The following is a 22,995-nucleotide window of genomic DNA, read 5'->3' as shown; positions in this document are numbered from 1 at the left end:
TTCAGCAATAATATGATTTCAGAACAAGCAAAAGCATCTATTCACAAATGTGAAGTAGGAATTCATAACATAACATTGACTTCCACAGAGACATCTGCAGTACTTATGCCAGTGACTGGATTATTTATGCTCCAGATATGAACACAAATTGAAGGTCTAACATTGTAATGCTCGTGTCCATCATTTAATTTATTCACAGGATCTGGGTGTCACTGGCAAGGCCAGCATTTATTGCCCATCCTTAATTCCCCTTTAACTGAGTGGCTTGCTAGGCCATTTCAGAGGAGCAGTCATCTTCTCTTACATTCTTCTTTCTCACATATGTCCTATTCATACCTGCTGCTGTGGGTCTGAAGTCACGTATCAGCCAGACCAGTTAAAGACAGTAGATTTCCTTCTCACCAGATGGGATTTTTACAACAATCCAGTAGTTACCTGGTCACCATTACTGATACCAGCTTTATTTACTAAATTTAAATTCCCCAGCTGCGGTGGTGGGATTTGAACTCATGTCACACCAAGATCATTAGGCCAGGCCTCGGGATTACTAGTCCAGTAACATAACCACTATGCCACTGTATAGAACTACTTCTTCTGGTGGTAATGAGAAATCTGGAGCTTCACATCCTCCTCTCTGCTTTAAAGTGAGTCAGGGAGTTTAAAAAAACCTGGAGTGGCAGAGATTTTACAAAACCTGGAGTGGCAGAGATTTTACAAAACCTGGAGTAGCAGGGATTTTACAAAACCTGGAGTAGCAGGGATTTTACAAATATGGAACAAAGTTCTACAAATGTTAGTTTTTTTAGTTTTAAAGAAACTCGACAGAGCGTTCCAAACTGAGACTGATGAAACTTTAGCTTAGACATTACTGTTATAGAAAGAAGGAAGAACTTGCATTTATATAGTGAGCATCAACTCTTTAAAAGTCCCTGTTAATCAACAGAGCTACTGAGAGTGGAATAGACCTGCGTTCTGAGAGTGTACCGGAGCATTACCAAAAGTGTGAGGGAGCTGCGTTACTGTGAGTGTGAAGGATTTGGGTTTCTGCGGGTATGAGGGAGCTGGATTACTGAAAGTGCAAGGAAGCTAATTTATTGATAGTGTAAGGATTCTAGACTATTGGAGAAATTCAGAATGATAAGAAATAACTCCCCTCTAATAGATGATATATGTAAAGTCTGTGGGTTGTACAGTTAATAACGACACAGACTTCAGGAATAACAAACAAACAGGTCTTTACTATTCGAAGGTCAGGGCAAATCTGCCCAAGGAATCATGCCACAACACTTATATACCGGTGTGGTCACCGTCGGTATTACAGTATACAGAAGCCAAACAAGTAGTGCCACACCTAAAGTAGTTCTCTTAAAGGTGAACGGTTACATACAATAGTTCTCTTAAAGGTAGACGGGTACATACACTACAATCCTCCCTTTTTAGCTTATTACATACAGAGTCCCCATTAAACATAACATATCTTCAACTTCATATAAAACAATTTACAGACATAGTCTTGGTGGGAAACAGTTCACAGGTTCAGTCTCTGCGGGAACAGTTCACAGATTCAGTCTCTGATCTTGACTCGGTCCGAACAACATCTCTTTGGTGTAGATGGTTCACATTGCTAGCGTGACTCCTCCATATCCTTTTCTTGACGTAACAGCTTGAACCTTCGTCCTGCTGAACCAGCAGTGCTGACTTTTACAACAACTGGGTTGCCTTGATATTTTCCTACTTCCCAACTGATTTAACTCCTTTCGTAGGGTCCACGCATGATCTGGTAGAAGTGATAATATTTGCGATAGTTATCATCTTCTGCTTCTTCTTTTTCTTTTCTGCTTTTTGGAGACTCTCGGGGCTCCCTTATCAGCTGCCAGCAGTAGCGCCACCAACTCTCTATGTTCCTTCGACTTTAAGTGCTTCATCCTGATTTCGGCACTTTGGGAGTTTTCATCACAAACTGGGCAGACCACATCCTCGTAATATTCAGTGTCACTCAACAGGTCATGGTAATATTCGGGTTCGTCCTGAGTTAGGCCAGCGAGAGGGCCTTCTACTTCCTCCTTACCCATCTGGACGTTAGCTGACTGTGGTTCCTTCCCTAGACACCTTTCTTGAAAAGACTTCTTCATGCATTCATCTTCATCCCGCTCTTCCTGGGTTTCCTGCAAATCCTTCACTAATGACCTCATTTGTGATTTCAACACTTCCCCTTCCCTCGGGGATTGATTGATCGGGCTATTCAATCCTTCTACTGGAGCAGCTGTTTCAACATTCTGTTGTTCACATAGACGTGATTCAGCGTACTTTTGGCATCCCAGTAAAGTCTGTTTTGCAACGTCAGCTATTTCCCAAACTTTTGAGAGCTCCGAACTCCTTCCCGTTGAAGATTGAAGCTCATGTTCAGATTGTTCCCATTGCAGAGTCTTTTCCCTCAGCATATGAAGGAGTTGGCTGACCGTTAACTCTTCCACGGGAACACTGTGGATCAGAGTCTTCTCCATTTCATCCACCTTTTCCTCCAATGCTTCCACCTTCTGTTCCTCTTGTACTTTGGCTTTCAGCGCTCGGAAAAGTTGCGCCCTGATGCTCTCTAGCTCATGTTCAGGGACCATTCTTACAGTCTCTGTGTTTCTTACAGTTTCCTTTTCTTCCACTGAAAGGATTCCCAGTTGAATCTGTTCTTCAAGTTGTTGAACCTCGGTCATTGCCGCCTCATATTTGTCTTGGGTTTCCTTCAATATTTTTATGAGTTCTTGGACATCTTGTCTTTCATGTTCTGCCATGTCTTTCACCTCTAATTTCTCATCTATGGATGGAACTTCTACCGATGAGTCTGTCTTGGCCTTGAGCTCATCAAGAATTTCCTGCAGCCTTTGGACTTCTTGCTCATGTTCAACCTTTAGTTGTTCATATGCTTCTTTCAGTTTCACCCCTATAAGCTCCTCTTGCAACATGGCCACATTATTCACATCAGGTAAAGAAGCGTTTCTCTTTTCCATGTCCAAGATTTTTTTCTGCATATCTTTAAGTGCACACTGCGATTCAGCTTCTCTTAACCTTGCCTGCACTAGCTCCGTCTCCAATTGCAGAACAAAATCCTCAGTGTAGCGTGGTTTGCCTTTATGCTGTATCTCTAGATCATGCAAATATTCTAACTCCTGAACATCATAAGGGAGATGTGATCGGTACTTGGTCACGATGGCTCTATGGTCGCTCTTTGCTTGAGCTAGCTGCCTCTGCTGTCTTTCTAGGTTCTCCCATTCGGTGTCCCAGAACTTTTCCATTGTTTTCATCTCTTGTACGAGACGGTAACTCAACTGTTCTAATTGTTGTCGTACTTTGAAATAAGTTTGAGTCCGAGTTCGGTGTTCTTCCGTCGTGGATAAGTCCTTAACTTGAACAGGCTCAGAATTCTCTGTCAAACTGGAGTTCTGCTCTGAAGCTTTATTCTTCTCGGTAGCATAAGCCTTTATGCATGTCTTCGTTTTCTCCACCATAGTCGGCAAGTTCATTTTAGCCTTGTCTTCCATATTTGAGTTGGTCTTATCGTCATCTGTTTCAGAATCTGAGCTGATAGCTTGCACCGAGTCCTCACTCATTATGGCTTTTAGATAGTGCCATTCCATGTCTATTTTCTTGATCCACTCTCGTCCTAGAAGTGGTGGTCCTCCCTCAGATAATACGTACAAGTTCATTCTTGGGTGTTCTTTACCCCTATCTCTCACCTTGACTCTTATCTTCCCCATGGGGTATACCTTATGCCCCGTGTATGTCTGCAATACGAACTTGGTATTTCTTAAGGGTATGTGAGAGAATAGCCGGTGGTAGTCCCTTCGATTTATGACTGATAGAGCTGATCCAGTGTCCAACTCCATTCTTACTTGGACTCCAGCTATTTTTAGTATGACCCAGATAGTTTGTAGGTCAGCTTCCTTACTCACATTGTGAATTCTCAGACTACCCAGCTCCTGGCTGTTTGGGTCTGAGTCTGGATTCTGTTCGTCTGAACTCTTCTCAGCCACCTTGTGTACCTTGTTGTACTTTTCTTGTGGTGGCTTCCTTTGGTTGTTGGTCTTCTTCCCTGACCGGCATACCTTAGCGATGTGACCCAGTTTGCCACATTTCCTACATTCTTGGTTCTTAAACCAGCATTGATTCTGATCGTGTGTTGTCTTCCCACAACGATAGCATTTTGTTGTACTTGAGGTAATTTGGTCCACCCCAAGTGCCGCCGCCTTTAGCTGCATTTCCGCCGTTCCTTTCGCTGCGGCTTCGTGCGATGCGGCTATAAGGACAGCCCTGTCAAGTATGAGGTCGTTCTCTTCGAGTAGTCGCTTTTGCGTCCCTTCCTCGGACAATCCGCATACGAACTTGTCTCGCAGTGCCTCTGTCAGATTCCCTCCGGACTGGCAGCATTTCGCTAGCCTACGCAGTTCGACCAAATATTCCGCGTTGCTTTCGTCTTTCCGTTGCGTTCTTGCATAGAATTTGAATTGTTCAGCCAACATCAACGGTGTGGGGTTCAAGTGGTCCTTCAGAACAGCCACAATCTCTTCGAAAGTCTGATCCGCCGGTTTAGCTGGTGCTAGTAGATGCTTCAAGAGCCCGTATGTCTTTGCGCCCATCGAGTTTAGCAATGTTATCGCTTTGTCGTCTTCCTCTATTTTGTTGGCTTCACAATAGATCTCGATGCGTTCCACGTACGTGGCCCAGTCTTCTATCTCAGAATTAAAATCGTTAATATTCCCTCGCTTAGGCATCTTCCTTCCTTGGGAGCAGCACAAGTATTTCTTTAAATTCTTATTTATTATTTATTTATTTCTAAGATGGCGGTTTTTCCCGCGAAAATGGCGGTTTCCCGCTCTTTCCTTCTCTCCCCGCCCCTTCAATGGCGGTTTCCCGCGTCTGTCGTCTTCTCCGCCTAATGGCGGCTTCCCGCGTTTCTTCCCTGGTGGGAGGGGTACGCTTTCCCCACAGCGGACAGGTTCAGCCGCTGGGCTGGCTTCCGCACAGCTCCCCTTACTCGGCTCTGTCTTTCTCTCCCGCTCGCACGGCTCTACCGGCGCTGGGTACCCCGTTCACGGAGAACAGATCAGCCGCTGGACTGGCTCTCGCGCAGTCTCTCTCCCCTTGCTCAGCTCTGTCTCTCTCTCCCCCACGTTCGGCTCTACCGGCGCTGGGTACCCCGTTGGTGGAGAACAGTTCAGCCGCTGGACTGGCTCTCGCGCAGCCTCCTTTGGTCGGCTCTGCCTCTCCCACACGCCCGGCTCCCGTTCGCCTCCCAGCCCTCACGCAGTCCGGTGCTTCCCTCCCCGGCTGCGGCTGAGTTTCTCTCTTCCCGCGCCTGCTCCCGGTCTCAGCGCTTCGTGGCTTCGGTCGCTGCCCGGCTTTTCCCACCGATCGCGGTCCGGCTATCTCACGATGCCGTTGGACCCGCCTTCCTGACCAGCTCTGCTCCCCCTCGACCGTGGTTGAGTGCACAGCCCTTATCCTCCGGATTTCGTTACACTTTCCCCTACTCACAGTCTCCGCGGCCGCCTTGTTTCCAGCTGATCGGCTCACTCCGCACCGTGGTAGAAGGGTAGTCAGTGCCTGTTGCTGCTGGAAGCTTTTGTTGCTAAAGTCTTCTTCCTTTCTATTGCTGCAGCCTCGTGTTTTCTCCCAGCAGAACGACGAGGGCGGTTGCCTCTCTTCGACGCTCTTTAGTTGCTTTGGTAGTCTTGCCGCAGGGTACGATCGGACTCGTCGCCACTGTAAAGTCTGTGGGTTGTACAGTTAATAATGACACAGACTTCAGGAATAACAAACAAACAGGTCTTTACTATTCGAAGGTCAGGGCGAATCTGCCCAAGGAATCATGCCACAACACTTATGATGTGCCTCAATAATTCCGAGACTCGATGTTAGCGAAACAAAACAAGGCTTTTATTAACTTAGAAAGTAACACGTAAGAGAGAGAGGTATCTTCCTTCTGGAGACTGAGGCCAGACTGAGCTAGCTTACAAAAGGGGCCAGGTATGGGCGGAGCCCTACACACAGCACATTCCAGCACATTCCAATAAACAATACAATGAGGACTGGGGGAAGGGAAATGACACTGAAACCGACCACAGTCACAGGCAGTGATGAATGGAATATTTCATCACATTCACCCCTTCTATAGATTTAGTCTGTTCGGGGGCTTGATAGTCCTCTGCGACCGACATGGCTGTTGTGGTGCCGCGGGTGTCGGCTGGGTGTCCCCGGTAGCCTCCTGGGTCTCTGCCGGGGGTGCCGCCAGGGTTGTTGAAGGGGTAGTTGGTGGGGGTGCCGTTGGTCGATGTTCTTCCGGGGGTGATGAAAGAGTAGTGGGTGGGTAAGAGTTGCTGTGATCGTTGTTGCTGCTATTGCCATGGTTGTTGTCGATGCCGGCTGGGGCGACGTCTTTTATGGACACGGTGTCCTCCCTTCCGTCGGCGTGCCGGACATATGCGTATTGGGGGTTGGCGTGGAGTAGGTGTACTGGCTCCACGAGAGGGTCCATCTTGTGGCCCCTCACATGCCTTCGCACGAGTACCGGACCTGGGGTGGAGAGCCATGATGGCATGGATACGCCTGAGGTGGATTTCCGGGGAAAGACAAACATTCGTTCATGAGGCGTGGCATTAGTGGCCGTACACAATAGCGATCATATCAAATGGAGCACATCCGAGAGGACTTCCTGCCAGCGGGAGATAGGGAGGCCCTTGGTCCTTAGAGCTAGAGTGACTGCTTTCCATACTGTCCCGTTCTCTCGCTCCACTTGGCCGTTACCCCGGGGGTTGTAGCTGGTGGTACGGCTCATGGCGATCCCCTTGGACAGCATGTACTGGCGTAGCTCTTCACTCATGAAGGACGCCCCCCTATCCGTATGGATGTAGCTCGGCATACCGAACAGGCAGAACAGGCTGTTGAGGCATTTAATGACCGTGGCGCTGGTCATGTCTGGGCAGGGGAAGGCGAATGGGAACCGGGAGTATTCGTCCACAATGTTCAGGAAGTAAACATTGCGGTCGACGGACGGGAGGGGGCCCTTGAAATCTAAGCTGAGCCGCTCAAAGGGCCGTGTAGCTTTGATTAAGTGGGCTCTATCTGGGCGGTAGAACCGAGGCTTGCACTCAGCGCAAGTGCGGCAGTTCCTGGTCAGAGACCGAACTTCCTCAATCGAGTAGGGTAAGTTACGGGACTTTATGAAGTGGAACAGCCGCGTGATCCCTGGGTGGCAGAGGTCGTTGTGGAGGGTCTGTAGCCGATCCCCGGTGGCGCTGGCACACATCCCTCGTGAGAGGGCGTCAGGGGATTCGTTAAGGGCCCCTGGCCGGTAAATGATGTCGTACTCGAAGGTGGAGAGCTCGATCCGCCACCTAAGAATCTTATCATTTTTAATCTTCCCCCTCTGTTTATTATTGAACATAAACGCTACCGACCGCTGGTCGGTAAGTAGGGTGAAGCGTTTGCCGGCTAGGTAGTGGCGCCAGTGGCGCACTGCCTCCACGATGGCTTGGGCCTCCTTTTCCACGGAGGAGTGTCTGATCTCGGGCCCTTGGAGGGTCCTCGAGAAGAAAGCTACGGGCCGCCCCGCCTGGTTGAGGGTGGCCGCCAAGGCGAAGTCAGACGCATCACTTTCCACTTGAAATGGAGTGTTCTCGTCCACTGCCTGTAGCGTGGCCCGCTCAATATCCTGCTTAATGCTTTTGAAGGCGGCGTGGGCCTCAGCAGAGAGCGGAAAAGAGGATGCTTTCAAGAGGGGGCGGGCTTTGTCGGAGTAGTTGGGGACCCATTGGGAATAATAAGAAAATAACCCCAGGCACCTTTTCAGGGCTTTGGGAGTGTTGGGCAGGGGCAGCTCCCGTAGGGGGCGCAATCGGTCGGGGTCTGGTCCGATTTCCCCATTCTCCACCACGCTGCCTAGTATGCAGAGGTGTTGAAAACGCACTTGTCCTCGTTGTAGGTGAGGTTGAGTTTTTGTGCGGTTTCCAGGAACCTCTCGAGGTTCGAGTCGTGATCCTGCTGATTGTGGCCGCAGATGGTGACGTTGTCGAGGTAGGGGAAGGTTGCCTGCAAGTGGTGGTCATCGACCATGCGGTCCATCTCCCTCTGAAAGACCGAGACCCCATTCATCACCCCAAAGGGGACTCTGAGGAATTGGTAGAGGCGTCCGTTCGCCTCGAAGGCGGTGTACGGGCGGTCCTCTGGTCTGATAGGGAGCTGGTGGTACGCTGACTTGAGGTCGATGGTGGAGAACACCCGGTATTGGGCGATTTGGTTCACCATTTCTGATATGCGGGGTAGCGGGTAGGCGTCTAGTTGGGTGTACCTGTTGATCGTTTGACTATAGTCGATCACCATCCGTTTCTTCTCGCTACCCCTTACCACTACCACTTGGGCGCGCCACGGGCTGTTGCTGCGTTCAATAATGCGCTCTTTCAGGAGCCTGTCTACCTCGGTCGCGATAAACCGCCTGTCCTCCCAGCTGTACCTCCTGCTTTTGGTCGCTATTGGCCGGCAGTTAGGGGTAAGGTTCGCGAATAGCGAAGGCGGCTTTACCTTTAGGGTAGCCAGACCGCACACTGTGAGGGGCGGCTGGGACCCACCATACTTGAGCGTGATGCTTTGGTGGTTGCACTGGAAATCCAGGCCCAAGATCACGCTCGCACATAGGTTCTTCATGATTAATACTTTAAAATTATCGTATACAGTTCCGTTAACGCCCAATTGTACCGTGCAGTAACCCAGAATGGTCGATGTCTGGGTTTTATCAGCCATAGAGATGGTACCCTGAGCAGGGACCACCTTTAGGGAGAGTTGTTGTGCCAGTTCAGGGTGGATAAAACTCTCCGTGCTTCCACTGTCAATTAAACATTTAACCCGGCACCCGTTTACCTCGATGTCCACCATTGATTTGGATAGCGGGTGCGGCCTGGTCTGGTCCACTGTGACCGATGCCACTGTAGGGCCCTGATCGATACAAGATGGCGTCCATGCTGTCTGCTCATAAGATGGCAGACCCCACGAGGTCGGGCAAGATGGCGTCCAAGATGGCCGCTCCCACGGCGCACACGCAGCGGTGGCGGGTTTTCCGGCGGTTGGTTTTCCGGCGGGGTTCCCTCTGCACACCTTCCCGAAGTGCCCCTTCTTACCGCACTTAAAGCAGGTGGTGCCTTTCGCCGGGCACAGGTTTCTGGTGTGTTTTGGCTGCCCGCAGAAGCAGCAGTTGGGTCCCTGACGCGTCGCGGCTGTCGTAGGGCTTCTGGGGGGAGAGCGGGGCCCCGCCAGTGTCGGGCTGCTGGGCGGGGAAGATGCCTTCCAAGATGGCGGCACCCTCGGTGCACACGTGGCGGCGTGGACGGCGCGGGCTGAAGAGTAGGCGTCTGAGTTTCTCTGGGCCACATCCAGGGATCGCGCGGTGTCCGCAGCCTGTTTCAGGTCCAACCCCGTTTTTTCCAGCAGTCTTTGCCGGATGTAAGTGGAGCTGAGGCCTGTGATAAAGGCATCGCGAACAAGCTCGTCAGTGTACACTGCGGCTTTTACATCTCGGCACTTGCAGTCTTTGCCAAGCATTTTCAGGGTGCTTAGGAACTCCTCCACCGATTCCCCAGGTCGCTGTGCGCGAGTAGCGAGCAGATGCCTAGCATACACCTCATTCGTAGGCTGCTGGTAATGCGCCTTTAAGATGTCGCAGGCGGCCAGGTACGTATCGGCGTCTTGGATGAGGGGGTAAACCCGGTGGTTTACCCAATTCCGCAGAATTCCGAGTCTCATCCTCGCAGCGTCCGTAGCGTCTTTGACGGCTGCGGAATTGTCCAGGAAGAATTCCATACACTCAAACCAGTGTCCGAAGCATGCTGATGCGTCCGGAGCATGTTGATCCAAATCCAAACGTTCGGGTTTCAGGAGTTGATCCATAGTGTTGAAAAATAAGTTAATAAAATTGATGTGCCTCAATAATTCCGAGACTCGATGTTAGCGAAACAAAACAAGGCTTTTATTAACTTAGAAAGTAACACGTAAGAGAGAGAGGTATCTTCCTTCTGGAGACTGAGGCCAGACTGAGCTAGCTTACAAAAGGGGCCAGGTATGGGCGGAGCCCTACACACAGCACATTCCAGCACATTCCAATAAACAATACAATGAGGACTGGGGGAAGGGAAATGACACTGAAACCGACCACAGTCACAGGCAGTGATGAATGGAATATTTCATCACAACTTATATACCGGTGTGGTCACCGTCGGTATTACAGTATACAGAAGCCAAACAAGTAGTGCCACACCTAAAGTAGTTCTCTTAAAGGTGAACGGTTACATACAATAGTTCTCTTAAAGGTAGACGGGTACATACACTACAATATACACTGATGTAAAATACACATTCTGTGATAATTTAATAAACATTGACAAGACTATTGTATGTGCTGTGTTGCAGGTATGCAGCCGGTGATGTATTCAGTCCATGAAGCATTGTGTGGAAGAGCATGTTGGGTCCGTGTGGGTTCTGATATCTACTACTACAAGTACGTCTCCTTCTTATGTTATCTGTTATAAAGTTTGGGTTAGATGCAAAGTAACAAAGAGAACTCAAGTACAGTTAGTTACCTCTGGGGCTAAGCATGATTATATATGATATCTGGGCTGGTGATCTTTGGTAATCGGTATTATAAAGGCCTGACCTTGACAGTCTTACCTTGATATTAACTTTGACCCCAACTCCAGCAGTATTTCAAGCATGGAATAAGGGAAATGAGCTTAGTCGCATGGCATGCCTGTTCCTGTCAGCACTGTACGGACCCTGCCCACTCCTCCTGTGGTCACTGTATGGACACTGCCCATTCCTCCTGTGATCACTGTATAGACACTGCCCACTCCTCCAGTGGTCACTGTACGGACCCTGCCCACTCCTCCTGTGGTCACTGAATGGACACTGTCCACTCCTCCAGTGGTCACTGTACAGACACTGCCCACTCCTCCTGTGGTCACTGTATGGACACTGCCCATTCCTCCTGTGATCACTGTATAGACACTGCCCACTCCTCCAGTGGTCACTGTACGGACCCTGCCCACTCCTCCTGTGGTCACTGAATGGACACTGTCCACTCCTCCAGTGGTCACTGTACAGACACTGCCCACTCCTCCTGTGGTCACTGTATGGACACTGCCCACTCCTCCTGTGGTCACTGTACGGACCCTGCCCACTCCTCCTGTGGTCACTGTATGGACACTGCCCACTCCTCCTGTGGTCACTGTACGGACCCTGCCCACTCCTCCTGTGGTCACTGTATGGACACTGCCCACTCCTCCTGTGGTCACTGTACAGACACTGCCAACTCCTCCTGTGGTCACTGTACAGACACTGCCCACTCCTCCTGTGGCCACTGTACAGACACTGCCCAGTCCTCCTGTGGTCACTGTACAGACACTGCCCACTCCTCCCGTGGTCACTGTATGGACACTGCCCACTCCTGTGGTCACTGTATGGACACTGTCCACTCCTCCTGTGGTCACTGTATGGAAACTGCCCACTCCTCCGTCGGTCTGCAGGGGTTGGAAGGGTCGAGATGTCCGTTGTGCAGGTGAGTGATGGGTGCATGTGTGCAGAGGTAAGTGTGTGAGGTAAGTGTAAAGTGTTTTAATAAGTTTTATTTACCTTTACTTTCTCCTGCAGGCTTCCTTCCTTCAGTTCTCGGGAGTCCCTCAGCTCACCGGCACAGAAAGCAGAATGGCCGCTGAACTGTCAAAAGCTGCAGCCTCTGCTTTCTGGTCTGGAGAGGATGTTCTTGCCATGGAGAGAGTGCAGCGAAGATTCACCAGACTGATACCTGAGATGGCAGGAATGACGTATGAGGAGAGATTGGGTCGATTAGGCTTATATTCGCTAGAGTTTAGAAGAATGAGAGGGGATCTCATTGAAACTTATAAAATTCTAACAGGACTTGACAGACTAGATGCAGGAAGGATGTTCCCGATGGCGGGGGAGTCCAGAACCAGGGGTCACAGTCTAAGGATAAGGGGTAAGCCATTTATGGCTGAGATGAGGAGGAATGTCTTCACCCAGAGAGTGGTGAACCTGTGGAATTCTCTGCCACAGAGGGCGGTGGAGGCCAGTTCATTAAATATATTCAAGAAGGAGTTGGATATATTTTCTTGAGGTTAAAGGGATCAAGGGATATGGGGAGAAAGCAGGGACAGGGTACTGAATTTGGATGATCAGCCACGATCTCATTAAATGGCGGAGCGGGCTCGAGGGGCTGAATGGCCTACTCCTGCTCCTACCTTCTATGTTTCTATGAGAGCTCTCTGAGTCTGAGTAGAAGGACTCAAGTTAGAAGACAGATTGTCAGTGTTTGACAGCTTCACAGAGCTGTCAAACGCTGATTTTTTCATCTGTCAAAAGCTCTTGACAGATGAAATGTCAATCGCTGACGTCACCAGTAACCAGATGTCCCTTAATTGGCCTGCTGAGCCCACTGGGCGAGCTTAACAAGGTCAATCAAGGGAAAATAGCATGTGTTGGTCACAAGTCAATGGAGGCGGGACTACAACCCAAAAAGTGGGAGTCCCGCCTCCATCACGTCCCCATTGACAAAATCAAGCCCATCTCTCAACGTGAACGTCACTGTTTTAGCTTGTTGAGTTTTCTGATTTTGTCTGGGCTGCTCGATGGAGCTCTGCATTGGGCTGTGCAGGAGGAGAAACTGGCATTTCCCAGAATCTACCACACTATTGGACTAGTGCTGACGACCATTGAGGACAGATTTGAGGCTCAAAGTGATCTGCACTCTGATTTGAAGGGTGAGAGGGACCTGGAGTAGAGAAAAGGAGAAAAAAAATGAAGATTTTTAATGGAGAATCTTCAGCAGTTAAAATTAAAGTATTATTGGGGGAAAAATTGAGTCACTCCCCCCTTTGGGGTGCTAACTTCGGAGGAGCGCCCCGAGAAATTAGCCCCCCCGCAGCCAAAATTCGTCGGTAGCGCCTCAAGAGGGAAGCGGGGTACTACTGGAAGTGCCCCGCCTCCCTCTTGGGGTGCTGCGAGGGAATATTGCGGTGCTGCGGCACGTTGTGCCGCGGTACTGCAGGCCTTCCTCCCCTTCATAAAGGGGAGGGGCCTTGCGCAGCGCGACCTGGAGCGCAGCTGGGCCACCAGGGATCGGAGTGCCGGCAAAAGAGCCCGGCACTCAAGAGAAGTGCTGGGCTCACTGAGCGATGCCAGCGGGGGCAGGTACTGGCAGGCGGCCAGCAACAAAAATGGCCGCCCGGCACCTCGCCTTTAACTAGCGCTCCCCTGCCGCAGGTAGGCCCCCCTGACCCCGTCGGACATAGCGTGCGGCGGTAAGTCAGGGGGCGCTGCTGAAGATTGCGGCCGGGGCGCGAGTGGGGCACTGCGCACAGCGATGATGCCATCGCCGGTGGCGCAGTGCCGTGGGGCGCTAACGGTTACCACCACCGCTAACCGCCCGCAGAATTTCGCGGGAGGCATTGGCGGCACCGCGCCCGGGCGCTAGTTGCTTTGTGCCCCGTTAGCGCCCTCTTAGGGTGCTAACGAGGCGCAAAGCAACCGAATTTTTCCCCCATTATTTTTGCTGGGTCTAATGGAAATGAATGAAATCCACAGTATTGCTTGAAGACTGGGGAAATTTTCAAAATGGACCTCCACCCCTCCATCATCACTGTGGTTGTTGGACAGTACGCCAGTGTGTCAGGTGTATCCATGGTTTGGCCATCCTGAAATGGTGCATTAATCAAACCGCCCATGTTAAAATAGCCACATCAATTTTAACTGGGATAGAAAGAGTTTAAAATAGAATTATCGCTGCTTAACCATTTTATATTGGAGTCTACTGTAGGTTTGAGAGAAAAATAGAAACTGCAAACCTAAAGTAAAAATAGAAAATACTCAGCAAGTCTGTCAGCATCTGTGCGAGCGTTCACACGATGCTGCTCCAATCAAGTGTGCGATCAGCAAGTTCTACATTTACATTTACCAGAAACGCGTGATGATTAGCACATGACTCAAGTCTGAAGCTCCCAATTCTGAGAGGCGGGACCCTTCATATGGATAGTCAGTTTCTGCCAACATGTTGTTAACAATGGTAAAATCGAAAATCATAAAGATAACTCGCGGAAAGAGAACATTCGGGGCATCTGTATCAAAGTGGTACATCTCTCTGAATGCACGGACCATTCTTCTCACATTGATTGCAGTAGGATGACATGAATGGAACTGGGAGGCCCGATGCCTCGTGCCAACACTGACTGCTCGAGGGCTGCACGTTGGTGGACACGTCAGTCACATCATGGAACAGGGATGATTCTTGCCTTTGTTATCTTGAGCTCTGAAAGATCATTCTGTTGATGAAGCTGCAGGAAATCAGTGGACTTGTTTCTCAATCTCGAGAACCACAGCGTCCGTGACCCGAGTCACATTTGATTGGGTCATTGTAGATCATCCTGCGCTCTGCTAACAAACTGTAGCATGATGACTGAAATTATGGATTACAAGTCACTTCTGTCTATAAATCACTGCACACATTTTGATGTCATTGCTAAAAAAAACCCAGCATTGCTTCCAATACTGATCCTTGCAACAACACTAGTAACAGCCAACTCCAAACCTGATGTCTTCCCTTTTACTATTACTTGCTGTTTTCTTTCAACGAATCATTCTTTTATTCAACTTAATGCATTTCCATCTATCACATGGGCCTGACCCTTGTGCAGACATCGTTATGTGGCGCAAACGCCTTCTGAAAATCCAAGTAAATACCATCGTTATCGTATTCTTATCCATAAGGTCAGTAACTTAATCAAAAAAATCTAATGAGGTCACCTGGGCTTCAAAACAGAAATGCCTTATGAACCCATTTCCGAATAAATCTTTAATTGTTCCAAGAAACCGTATTACATCACTTCCTGTATGTCATGTGCTACACGTGACTGAAGCAATTTCAGCGACGGGATCACTGACTTCGATCTGGACCCTCCTGAACAGGAGCCATTAACCTTCTATCTGCAGCTGCGGGAGCAGTGAAATATTTCAAATCTTGTTTGTGTGTGTCTCCATCAAAAAACTTGACTGCTTTATAGAAAAGTGAAGGAGGCTATATCATTCCCAGTCTTCACTTACGGAATACAGCAAGACCTTGGCAGCAACTAACTGAAGCAAACTCCAGACCCTGCTTGACATGCTGTGAAAACACATTTGAATATCTCACTGTGGACGATGCATGTACACTTCCACATTGACTCAAGGAAGACTACAATGTGTTCATGTATTCTTTTAAAACCCATGTGATTGTGTCTTTTCTGACATTCTGAAGATTGCTCGCTCCGATGAAAGCATATTCGTTTCGACAAAATACGACACTTCAGCTGCTCCAGAAATATAATTATGGTGGAGTTGCCCTTTTAAAAATGCCATCTCACTCATCCCGTAAACAAGGCAAAGTCACATATTTTTGACAAATCCTCACTGGCTCAGCACTTCCATAGTAAGGAGAAAGTTTGGCCTGAAAAGATTGAACTCATTAAACAATCTGCATTCCTAACTCATGTTAGGATCTATTTGCAAACTATATTTTAAAATACTTCATGTAGCTTTGCACAGGGTTACCACTCAGTCACTAATGGTGCAAACTTGGATACACTGCCTGAAGCATTTACTTCTCAGTTAGCAGGACTGAGGTGCTCAAGTTGTATTAATGACCATAACAAGATAACGATAAAGGCAGAAAATAAATAACCAAAGTGAAAACCACTATGTTTTGCTGAAGGTGAACTTTTTGTATTAATCAAACAATTCATTCATTCATTATCGAGACCCTTTTTCAGCGCAAGCATGAGCCAGGAGAAGCAGTAGACCACACAGTACTGCAACAACAAAAAAACACCACAAAAGGCATAGGGTGATTGCAAGCGCATTGATGAATTCTCAAAGTGCGTCAAAGATGAAAGCTGAGTACTGACATGAATCTTGTCATTCATGTGGAAATGACTTATAAAGTAATACTGGGCGGCCTGCTGGTGGCGCTGTCCAGGGAGAGTATAAATACTTGGGCATGGGCCCAGCTTGCTCAGGACATTATTTAACAGGAACTAGTGAAGGACACAACTAGATCTCCATGTTGAAAAACAGTTGATTAAAGCCTTGTTTAATACTCAGACCAAGTGCCTCGTAGTTTTCTTACGTCAAGTACAATAAACAGCCACATCACAGCAAGGAAACTATGAAGATCCCTCCAAAAATAGTTATTTGCCATGAGTGGATTATTTGAAAATATGTCAATCTGCTCAGCGAGGGAGACAACACGTCCTCAGGCTCAAAACAATCTTGTAAGTGCCAGATAGTTTCATTTTTAACGAATGCCCTATATGGTAATCGTGTGAAAGCGGTGCTCACAATACCATCTTTAATCTCTTTCTCAACATTTTCTTTTGGTTGCAAATACTTAAACTCACATGCATAATGTCCTGTGTACATTAATCTTCTGCACTGGAACAGAATCAATTATTTTGTGCCACTCTGGTGTCTACAGTAGATCTTCTGTATTCTCAGTGCATGCGTAGTTCAGAATAATTAATAGAACAATCTCCTTCGTGTTTCCACAGATGAGTTACATTCACCCAGGCCTGACTAATCCAACCCTGAGAGAGTTATCATCTAGAAGGAGGACAGCAAGGAGATCCAAGAGAGTGTTGAATCCCCGGGTGATGGGGAACCAATAGCAGCCACCAAAGATGCACCAGCCAGGCTCCATATTCCACACTGATGCCACAAGAAACATAGATGCTGTCCCTTCAATAGCATGCAGAGCCTTGAGGCTATTGAGACCTGTTTTATTTGGCCGAGGACATTGTGCAGGATGGAGATACCAAGACGCACAGTGACCTGGAAATTTGGCATAATCTATTTATAATGTCATAAAAATGGTACCTAAAGTATGCATTTCAATTTGAAATGCTTTAAATATTACTTTTGAATTTGTGCGTCACATTTCAAAAAGAAAGATAATGAAAGAAGTTGCCATATACAGAGGCACCCTAAAACTAGAAAATACTGAATGCCTGCATCCTCTTAATTGACCTTAGCAATCGCACCCCCCAAAAAAAACCAAGGCTGCACTGCAGTTTGAATGGCAATTAAACTCTGAATGGCCTCGCCATTCATTTGCTTCAGCAATTACATTTTACAGACCTACAGCGACACAACCTCAGCAGCATTAATTCCTATACTGTTGCTGTACTTTTCGATCCGCGTATCATCCGATTTGCTGTGAGCACTGTCACCAGAGATACGCTAGGATGAGATCATTGGGATGACACAGCTGGTGGGGCAGGTTGGCTCTCTGGTCCATCTGCTCACCACACCAGTGGAAGACCAGCCAGTGAGCCTATAGCTAAAGTTGGAGCTTCATCCAGAGCATCATCCTAGAAAATCCTTTGAGCAATGGGTTCTCTCAAAGCTCCATTACCAATATTGTGTAAATCGATTCACAGCAATAATCATATTAAAATGTTGTACAATAAATTAAACAGTATATTTTATAATCAACTGATGCACATATTAGGGCAGGTTTTTTTCCCCTTCCCCCACTTTCCCAGTCCTAGACAGGAGCCTATGACTGCAGTGTGCTGCTCGTGCCCAGTTCTCGGATCACCAAGTTTTCCTGTCGCAGGCCATTTGCATCCCTGATGCAGGCCCGCCCCCGGGCAGTGAGCAATGGTGATAGAAAGGGCAGGCAAGTCAGCTGTAGCTAGCAGGTCTCTTAGACATGTAGTTGCTTATCAGGACTGGCTGGAGATTGGACTAAGACATCCTGCGCAGTAAAAGCTCTCAAAGGAGTCCTCGTCTCAAGTCTTTGGCCTGCCCACGGGACCCCGGAGACCCTCCAGTCAGCAGGAGTCCAGGGGCAGGCCACAGTGCTGTGTTTTAAGAACATAAGAACATAAGAAATAGGAGCAGGAGTAGGCCAATCGGCCCCTCGAGCCTGCTCCACCATTCAATAAGATCATGGCTGATCTGATCCTAACCTCAAATCTTCTATCACTGTGCATCCACCCGAACCCATGTGATCTCCCGGGAGAGGCGAAAAACCAGATAAAGACCCAATGGCCAATTTAGGAGAAAAAAAATCTGGGAAATTCCTCTCCGACCCATCTAGGCGATCGAAATTCTTCCAGGAGATCACTCTGTCCCTATATTTTCTACAGTACTTACCTTCTGTAAAGTCGATCTCCACCCCAGTCAGGAACAGGAATAAAACCATCTCCTGAAATCTAACACAGAATTAGAACACAGTAGGAGCAGAACCAAGCTACACGGCCCCTGGGCCCACTCCACTACCCACAGGGCCATGACCATTCCGAACCTAGACTCATGTCCAATTTCCTGCCCGCTCCCCGTAACCCTTAATTCCCTTTACTTCTAGGAAACTATCTATTTCTGTTTTAAATTTATTTAATGATGTAGCTTCCACAGCTTTCTGGGGCAGCAAATTCCACAAACCTACCACCCTCTGAGTGAAGAAGTTTCTCCTCATCTCAGTTTTGAAACAGCAGCCCCTTATTTTAAGATTATGCCCCCTAGTTCTAGTTTCACCCATCATTGGGAGCATCCTCACCGCATCCACCCGATCAAGCCCCTTCACAATCTTATATGTTTCAAAAAGATCGCCTCTCATTCTTCTGAACTCCAATGAGTAGAGTCCCAATCTACTCAACCTCTCCTCATATGACCACCCCCTCATCCCCGGGATTAACCAAGTGAACCTTCGTTGTACTGACTCGAGAGCAAGTATGTCTTTTCTTAAGTATGGACACCAAAACTGTATGCAGTATTCCAGGTGCGGTCTCACCAATACCTTGTACAACTGCAGCAATACCTCCCTGTTTTTATAATCCATCCCCCTAGCAATAAAAGCCAACATTCCATTGGCCTTCTTGATCACTTGCTGCACCTGCATACTAACTTTTTGAGTTTCGTGCACCAGGACCCCCAGATCCCTTTGTACTACAGTACTTTCCAGTTTCTTGCCATTAAGATAATAACTTGCTCTATGATTTTTCCTGCCAAAGTGCATAACCTCACACTTTCCAGTATTGTATTCCATCTGCCAAATCTCTGCCCACTTACTTAGCCTGTCTATGTCCCTTTGCAGGTTTTTTATGTCCTCCTCGCTCACTACTTTCCGTCCCATCTTTGTATCATCTGCAAACTTTGATATGTTACACTCGGTCCCCTCCTCCAAATCGTTAATATAGATTGTAAAGAGTTGGGGACCCAGCACTGACCCCTGCGGAACACCACTAGTTACTGGTTGCCAATCTGAGAATGAACCATTTATCCCAACTCTCTGCTTTCTGTTAGAGAGCCAATCCTCCACCCACGCCAGAATATTACCCCCAATTCCGTGATTTTTTATCTTGAGCAATAATCTTTTGTGTGGCACCTTGTCAAATGCCTTTTGGAAGTCTAAATACACTACGTCCACTGGTTCCCCTTTATCCACCCTGTATGTTACTTCCTCAAAAAACTCCAGCAAATTTGTCAAACATGACTTCCCCTTCATGAAACCATGCTGAGTTTGTCCTATTAAATTATGTTTATCCAAATGTCCCGTTACTGTCTCCTTAACAATGGACTCTAACATTTTACCAACCACAGATGTTAGGCTAACAGGTCTATAGTTTCCAGCCTTCTGCCTACTACCCTTTTTAAATAAGGGTGTTACATTAGCAGTTTTCCAATCCGCCGGGACCTTTGCTGAGTCCAGTGAGTTTTGGAAAATTATTACCAATGCATCCACAATCCCTACCGCTACTTCCCTCAAGACCCTAGGATGCAAGCCATCAGGTCCAGGGGATTTATCCGCCTTGAGTCCCATTATTTTACCAAGTACCACTTCCTTAGTGATTTTAATCGTATTTAGTTCCTCCCCCCTAGAGCCCCCTGTTTGTCCAGTGTTGGGATATTCTTAGTGTCCTCTACTGTAAAGACTGATGCAAAATAATTGTTCAGTGTTTTTGCCATCTCCATGTTTCCCACCATTAATTTCCCGGTCTCACCCTCTAAGGGACCAACATTTACTTTAGCCACCTTTTTTCTTTTTATATAACTATAGAAACTTTTACTGTCTGTTTTTATATTTTTTGCTAATTTACTTTCATAATCTATCTTCCCTTTCTTAATCAATCTTTTAGTTATTTTTTGCTGTCTTTTAAAGACTTCCCAATCTTCCATCCTCCCACTAGATTTGGCTACCTTATATGCCCTTGTTTTTAGTTGGATACTATCCTTAATTACTTTATTTGGCAACAGATGGCTATCTTTTCTTTTACACCATTTTTCCTCAGTGGAATATATATTTTTTGGAAGTTGTAAAATAACTCCTTAAATGTACACCACTGATCATGTACCGTCTTACCCTTTAATCTATTTTCCCAGTCCACTCTAATCAATTCCGCTCTCATACCTTCATAGTCTCCTTTATTCAAGCTCAGCACGCTTGTTTGAGATCCAACCTTCTTACCCTCTAATTGAATATGGAACTCAACCATGTTATGGTCACTCATTCCAAGGGGATCCTTTACTAGGACATTTTTAATTAATCCTGTCTCATTACACAGGACCAAATCTAAGGTTGCTTGCCCCCTGGTCGGTTCAGTTACATACTGCTCAAGAAACCCATCCCTAATACACTCAATGAACTCATCCTCAAGGCTGCTCTGCCCAATTTGATTTGTCCAGTTAATATGATAATTAAAATCCCCCATAATTATAGCTGTTCCCTTATTACAAGCCTCAACTATTTCCTGATTAATACTCCGTCCAACAGAGTTGCAACTGTTCGGAGGCCTATAGACTACACCCACTAGTGTTTTTTTCCCCTTATTATTCCTTATCTCCACCCAAACTGTTTCACTACCCTGCTCCTTTGACCCAATATCATTTCTCTGTATTACAGTGATTCCTTCCTTTATTAACATAGCCACCCCACCTCCTCTCCCTTCCTGCCTGTCCTTCCTGATTGTTAAATAACCTGGTATGTTTAATTCCCAGTCATGGTCACCCTGCAGCCATGTTTCTGTAATGGCCACAAGATCATACCCATATGTCGTTATTTGTGCCGTTAACTCATTCATTTTGTTATGAATGCTACGTGCATTCAGATAAAGAACTTTCAAATATGTTTTGTAACACTTAGTTCCTGTTTTTTCCCTTTTTAGTACTTTACTTTTTGCTCCATACCTTCTGTCCCTTCCTGACACATTCTGTTTTTTAATTCCCCCACTGCTACCTAAGTCTATGACCTTCTCTGTTGTCATTTCTATTATTTGCTCTCTAGAAACCTCCCCCCCACTAATTAGTTTAAAGCCCTCTCTACAGCCCTAGTTATATGATTCGCCAGGACTCTAGTCCCAGCACTGGCCAAGTGGAGTCCGTCCCAATGGAACAGCTCCCTCCTGTCCCAGTATTGGTGCCAGTGTCCCAAGAAGCAAAACCCATTTCTCCCACACCAGTCTTTGAGCCATGCATTTAACTCTTTAGTTTTATTTATCCTAGCCATATTCGCTCGTGGCTCAGGTAATAACCCAGAGATTATTATCCTTGAGGTTCTGTTTTTTCATTTGACCCCTAGCTGCTCATACTCCTTTAACAGAACCGTCTTCCTTGTCCTATCTACGTCGTTTGTACCAACATGGACCACGACAACTGGATCCTCCCCCTCCCACTCCAAGTTTCTTTCCAGCCCAGAAGAGATGTCCTTAACCCTGGCACCGGGCAGGCAACACAGCCTTCGGGACTCCCGCTCTTGACTGCAGAGAACCCTATCTATCCCCCTAATGATACTATCCCCTACCACTACAACATTTCTTTTTACTCCCTCCACTTGAATGGCCCCCTGTACCGCGGTGCTGTGGCCAGGTTGCTCATCCTCTCTGCAGTCCCCGCTCCCGCCCTCACAGGGAGTAAGAACCTCGATCCTGCTGGACAAGAACAAGGGCTGTGTCTCCTTCAACACTACATCCTGGATCCCTGTACCTTCCTCACTCATAGTCACACCATCCTGTCCCTGACCACGGACTACATCTGCAGTAATTAACTTCATAGGTGTGACCATCTCCTGAAACATAGAGTCCAGGAACTTCTCCCCCTCCCTGATGTGTCGCAGTGTCTGAAGCTCGGTCTCAAGCTCCATAACATGGAGCTTGAGTTCCTCTAGCAGCAAACACTTGTCGCAGATGTAATCACCGTGAGCCTCAATGGGGACCACCGGCTCCCACATCTCGCAACAGTAACACATCACCTGCTCCATTCTATATAATTAATTAAATTTCTTATTATTAGTTATGAAGACCCTGCCCAGATATAGATGATAATATCACACCACTATCCAATAGGACTTACCAACTTAAAGGTATAAAAGAGAAGAGAAGGAAGAAAACCAACCAACCAGCTGATCACCAACCTCCTCCTTGAATACTGTCTGTGGGGCCTGTTTGGTTGACTCGTCTCGCTGCTCCACCTCCGCAGTGTTGTCCAAGCCTGGGAGTGGGGAACAAAACAGAGCAAAAAACACACCCTCACCTTCCACTTATCCGAACTCTCTCACTTAGCAAAACTCCAGCACCACTCAATGCACAAGGCGCCTCTGTTGTGGGGTGCCCAACCAACATTCAATCAAAGAAATGAGGCGGGAGACTGAAATGCTCTCTCCCACCCCATTTGAATGCCAGCAATTGGCCAGCACCTACTGTCGGCACAGGCCAAGCTCTTCCGCCTCAGGGACGCTCTGGGAATCCTGGGGCAATGTTAAAGGGGTGAAGACCTAGTTCCCCAGGTCACTGCCTCTTTTTTTCTGACCTTTGCTTCTGGGAAACTGGGTGTTCCCTTGGGGCAAGGGTTAGGAAAATCCTCCCTATTCCAGTCATGAACTGAACCACAGTGGCATTGTAAATAATTGCACACACAGACAGT

At 47.5% G+C, this 22,995-nt stretch overlaps 1 protein-coding gene across 4 annotated transcripts in view; it reads left to right on the top strand.

The window, feature by feature from the left end:
* agbl1 (AGBL carboxypeptidase 1) overlaps positions 1–22,995 on the top strand; it is a 268,365-nt gene that overhangs the window by 102,361 nt on the left and 143,009 nt on the right. For all 4 annotated transcript variants that reach the window (XM_085968576.1, XM_085968575.1, XM_085968577.1 and 1 more), the window contains one exon: positions 10,447–10,534. In XM_085968576.1, the coding sequence (XP_085824702.1) occupies positions 10,447–10,534 (88 nt within the window). The remainder of the gene's footprint in view (positions 1–10,446; positions 10,535–22,995) is intronic.

Source organism: Somniosus microcephalus, chromosome 27, assembly GCF_052327205.1.
Source record: "Somniosus microcephalus isolate GS21.2 chromosome 27, FLI_Smic_1.0, whole genome shotgun sequence".
Taxonomy (NCBI): Eukaryota; Metazoa; Chordata; class Chondrichthyes; order Squaliformes; family Somniosidae; genus Somniosus; species Somniosus microcephalus.
Note: the sequence above shows the minus strand (reverse complement) of the source record. Positions and strands in the feature narration are given on the sequence as shown.